The 5,215-nt window shown below is 42.6% G+C and overlaps 1 protein-coding gene across 1 annotated transcript; it reads left to right on the forward strand.

Moving 5' to 3' along the window:
* The first annotated feature begins 2,328 nt into the window (after positions 1 to 2,328).
* LOC106355052 (uncharacterized mitochondrial protein AtMg00810-like) lies at positions 2,329 to 3,273 on the forward strand. The gene is made up of 2 exons (XM_013795070.2): positions 2,329 to 2,809; positions 3,107 to 3,273. The coding sequence occupies exons 1-2, from the start codon at positions 2,329 to 2,331 to the stop codon at positions 3,271 to 3,273; spliced, it is 648 nt and encodes a 215-aa protein (XP_013650524.2).
* The last annotated feature ends 1,942 nt before the right edge of the window (positions 3,274 to 5,215 follow it).

The following is a 5,215-nucleotide window of genomic DNA, read 5'->3' on the forward strand; positions in this document are numbered from 1 at the left end:
GGACAGCGCTAGGAGCACGTAATGCCAGAACGATTTATTTTCTGGCTGGAGGAGGAGGCATAGAGTCAGCAGCCTTCTCCTTGTCCTCGACGAGGATCGGAGTCGTGGAAGATCCCGCAGGAAGGGCTTGCGGGAGAGGAGCCATGACTTCGGTCCCATGACACGGGGCAACGACCTGCACGGAAGAAGACGGAAACTCGGAGCCAGCTTGAGCTAGCTCTTTCTCGGCTTGGCGACGAACTAGTTTCTCTCGGAAATAAAGATGACCGGCAACACAAGCCGGCGCTTCCACCGGAGAAGATAGAACCGGAGCCGGAGAAGTGGCCTCGCCCATCTCGACGTCGGAATTCTTCTTATCACCTTGGGAGGAAGACATGTTGAAAGGAAAGTTATGAAACTAGAGAGGTTTTTGAAGGAATGAAGAAGGGAAGGTGTGAAGAAAATGAATGACAAGAGCTCACTACTTATAGAAGTATAGGTTCGGAATATCGTTTCGACAACTTTTTTCCGCGGAGTTTAAAATGTGAATTTCGTCCAATACACTTAACTTGTCAAAGTGATCTATCCGCCCGCTAGAGTCACAACTCTAACGGTCTGGGGAGCTAACAGTTGGGGTCAAAAACGGTTACGACAAATTTAACATTTAAAACGTCCGAGGAAGAAAATGAGAATTTCTCCGAAGAGTACTTGTCGAAATAGATTCTTCCTTACGAAAAAGCTTTGCGGAAGAAAGAATCGAGATGTCCGACGAAAGCTCGAAACAGGTCGTTACGCAGCAACCGAACGTCCGTCCCACTCGGTCGCTACGTAGCGACCGAGCTCGAGCCCAAGCTCGGTCGCTACGTAGCGACTGAGCGCTCGTCCCGCTCGGTCGCTACGTAGCGACCGAGCTCGAGCCAAAGCTCGGTCGCTACGTAGCGACCGAGCGTTCGTCCCGCTCGGTCGCTACGTAGAGACCGAGCTCGAGCCAAAGCTCGGTCGCTACGTAGCGACCGAGCGCTCGTCCCGCTCGGTCGCTACGTAGCGACCGAGCTCGAGTCAAAGCTTGGTCGCTACGTAGCGACTGAGCGTGCGTGCTATTCGGTCGTTACGTAGCAACCGAGCTTGGCTGAACTCTTCCGAAACGTCGATACGACACCAATTCATGCATTCTCGTCTATCCTACGATGCTATCTCTCGAAGACCGTAGCGAACTCAGTTCATGTCTTCCGACCATTCTAAGACATCAATCAAACTTTGCGGTAAAAACCGTGGAAAGTTTGTTCTTTATCGAAAGAAGTCGTAATAAACGTTTCGAGTCGGAAGACGGCCCAAAGGGACCTAAGACACGACTCGAGGCCCAACTTACGATTTCTTAACCAAAAGCCCAAAAACCGTATGACGGTTTACGCTTGGCGCGCAAGGAAGGATAAATGTCAAGTTTCCGCGGATAAATACGAAATTTTGAGGATAAATACGAAGATCGGAAAAAATGGAAGATCTCCATTTTATGCTATGACGGCTTAAGGGCAGAAGAGTAAAAGCGTAAATCGACCTTGGAGCTAGTATATAAGGAGTCCTAGGCGAGAGGCATGGGGAGAACTTTTTAGATTCGGAATTCTCTGCACTTAGAAACTTTAGGCTTTATTCTCGACAAGTTCGGTTTCTATGACTGGCACTCAATTACTAGACGAACTCGCCCAGGCAGTTCGATCTCTTGTCCAGCTCTATCAATTGAACTATGTTCGGCTTGATCCTCGAAAGGGGTACATAGGCAGCCTTTAACAAGGTTCAGTCCGAAACCAATCAAAAACCTTTTATGTATCTTTTTCGTCTTTTGTTATCGAGCTGCGACTCAACTAGGTTTGAGCTTTTAGGCCGCTAGAACTAAGTAACTCGCTGACAGCCTTTGCGGCCAAAGCTTTCATGATCTCTTGTAATGATCGCAACGCTCTTACGCGGACTCGAAATAAGATCTATTGTTTTCTCTAAACTCGTTTGTTATCTTTTCATGATTTCCGCATATATTTGGTCACTTGTCGTTGTCTCTCGCAGAGATCCGGGACCTCTGGGAAATTAGGGTTTTCCTAGTTTCCTTATTTAAACGGAAATCGACAGTGCAAATTTCGGTTCCCACACAAAGCATTAAATGGTTTGAGACAAGCACCACGGGCTTGGAACAATAAACTGAATCAGATTTTATGCGAGCTAAAGTTCGAAAAGTGTTCTAAGGAACCGTCGGTCTATCATAAGACAGTAAACGGTGAGCTACTAGTTGTCGCAGTCTATGTTTATGACTTATTCGTGACCAGCACAAAGACTGAAATCATTAGAGAATTCAAAGAAAACATGGCTACAAAATTCGACATGAGCGACCTTGGTAAACTCACCTATTACCTTGGTATAGAACTCTGTCAGCATGAGAACGGAATCACTTTGCTACAAAGAAGTTATGCGTCTAAGATACTAGAGGAAGATGGAATGGAGAAGTGTAATCCCGTACGTACACCAATGGAACAAGGATTGAAGTTATCTAAGGCAGAGCACGAAAAAGAAATTGATCCAACGAGATTCAGAAAGAACATAGGGTGCTTACGTTATTGCCTCCATACCCGACCAGATCTATCTTACAGTGTAGGAGTTTTGTCACGCTATATACAAAGCCCAATAGAATCCCATGGAGCTGCGATGAAACAGGTCTTGAGATATCTGCGAGGAAGCGTCTCATACGGCTTAACTTTTGAGCGTTCAACATCAAGAGTGCCAAGGCTTATAGGGTATAGCGACAGCAGCTATGTGTCTGATCCAGATGATGGGAGAAGCACGACAGGTCACATTTTCTACATAGGAGACAGTCCGATCACGTAGAGCTCCAAGAAACAAGACACGGTTGCATTGTCGTCTTGCGAGGCTGAGTTCATGGCAGGAACAAATGCTGCAAGACAAGCTATTTGGTTGCAAGATTTACTATGTGAGATCACGGGCCAACCAAGTGAAAGAGTGATCATTCGGATTGATAACCAATCTGCAATAGCATTGACACGAAACCCGGTATTTCATGGAAGGAGTAAGCATATACACAAGAGATATCATTTTATAAGAGAGTGTGTTGATAATGGTTAAGTAGGAGTAGAGTATGTGGCTGGAGAGAAGCAAAAGGCCGATATCCTAACCAAGGCATTAGGAAGAATCAAATTCAAGGAGATGGGAGACTTTATTGGGATGAAGGATCTGGAGAATGAGAGCTTCAAGCTTAAGCGGGAGAATGTTGGAATAAGCTTGAAGAAAGCTTGAGAAGCAAGTTTCCTAATCCTATTGAGTTTGTGATTATCTAAAGGATTAGGAAATATTCTAAATAATATATACCTAATGAGTTAAGGAGTTTTTAGTTTAATATATAAGGAGATGCAAGGGTGTTGCATAACTTAAGAGGTTATGAGTTTCAGAGCTTGAGGTTTTGAGATAGTTTCCTCAAGAGATTAATAAGAAGAGTTCTTATTTGAGAGTTCATACAATCTTATATTCGAGACTTGATTTCTAGAGCTTTATGCACCATTGTATTCTTACTTTCAGCAGGAGAGAAAATCATAGAGATATTTGTGATTGGAACTCCATTGATTCATATATTCTATTCTATGCAGTTTTATCTATATTTTGTGTCATGAATTGCTTAGCTATGTCTGAGTAGTTTACTTGTTAGATTCAGGGTTCAAATAGGTTAGAGGGATTAGCCCCAACTATAGAATTGCTAAGTTGTGATATTCATTGATTGATTGTTCTTAATGCTTGTTTTAGCCTTGCTAACTAGAACATGAACCTAGGAATTTGCATGTGTCAAGCATCCTTGATCATACTGTCCTGAATCTAATCTGTCATGCTAGGACTGCTAGAGAGAGCTAACCGCTGATCTAGGAGACTAGTGAGCATTATCAACCCACGCCTAGGGCTTAGCTAGAAGCATTGATCGACACTTTCTTGTGATTAAAAGACGACAGTTGAGATCCAATATCTAGTTAGTTAACCAGTGAAATATTGCCATCGCTGATCACTGTGATTAAGGAGTTGAGCTCTAATAATATATCATGCATATAACTAATAGTCATCTATAGGATTATAATCTCCAACACCTGAATAGAAACTCTGTTTCTAATATCTTTGATAGCCAAATATTTTACCCATTTTTAATCATGGTCTATAAGTGTTTTAAAGTGTTTTAAGATACAATTATTATGTTTTGGAGTCTATTTAGATTAGTTACAGGTTCAGAGACGTTTAGGAGAAATATGGTGATTTTGAAGTCTTTTGGAGCCTTTGGAGGTGCAGAGTTGCACAGACGCGTCAGATGTTTTGCTATGGATGGAGATCTTCCGACCGTTAGATTGAGCCCATATTTTGACACAGGATAGCGATTTGAGTTAGATTTCCAATGCCACCAGTATCAGGTCAATCAGCATTCTGTAGCAGACGTTATGCCCGTTTTACTGAAGAGTGGTCAGTCTGCCTCGCGAGAGGAAACTGCCGAGAAGAGGAAGCCACGTTGATCGATGCAGCACTCTGCACGTCGATCGATGGAGATCCCAGATCATGAGACTTGTATAATTTTATGACTGCGTGAAGCCCAGAAGTAACCACAAATTATAAAAATGCCCTTGAACGACCAGAAACCCTATTTATGTTATTTCTAAGCCATTGTTGACGGCAGACGCTTTTTACACACTTTCTTTGATTCTTAGTTTTGAGAGGAGAGAAGGGAGGAACTCCTATCAGAGTTCTCCTGGAACTCCTTTGGTTTTATTTATCTATTTCATTTCAGTTTTTCTATCTATTCATCTATGATTTCTGTTTTCATGTCTGAGTAGATCCACCTGTTAGATCCAGGGTTCAGATAGGTTTGTGGGATTAGCCCCAAACTATAGATCTAGCAACCATCCTTCCATCGAACAACCATTGCCACGCTGAACAATTGACTTGTTCAACTTGTTTACTGCTTTGTTTATTTAGTTGCTATTTTACTGCTTTATAATCTATTAGCCTAGTTTATTATAAATTGTTTAGATCTAATTGGTTTCCTAGCTCCTTGTGGATTCGATCCCTAAGTACTATAACTCGACCTCTTTTGATGAGAGTAACACTCTTTAGGATAGTTTGAGTGATATCAAATTTGGCGCCGTTGCCGGGGAGCTTTGATCGCCATTAGATCTTGTTTAATTAGATTTAGTAAAACTCATAAAATTTT

Source organism: Brassica napus, chromosome A1 (genome assembly GCF_020379485.1).
Source record: "Brassica napus cultivar Da-Ae chromosome A1, Da-Ae, whole genome shotgun sequence".
Taxonomy (NCBI): Eukaryota; Viridiplantae; Streptophyta; class Magnoliopsida; order Brassicales; family Brassicaceae; genus Brassica; species Brassica napus.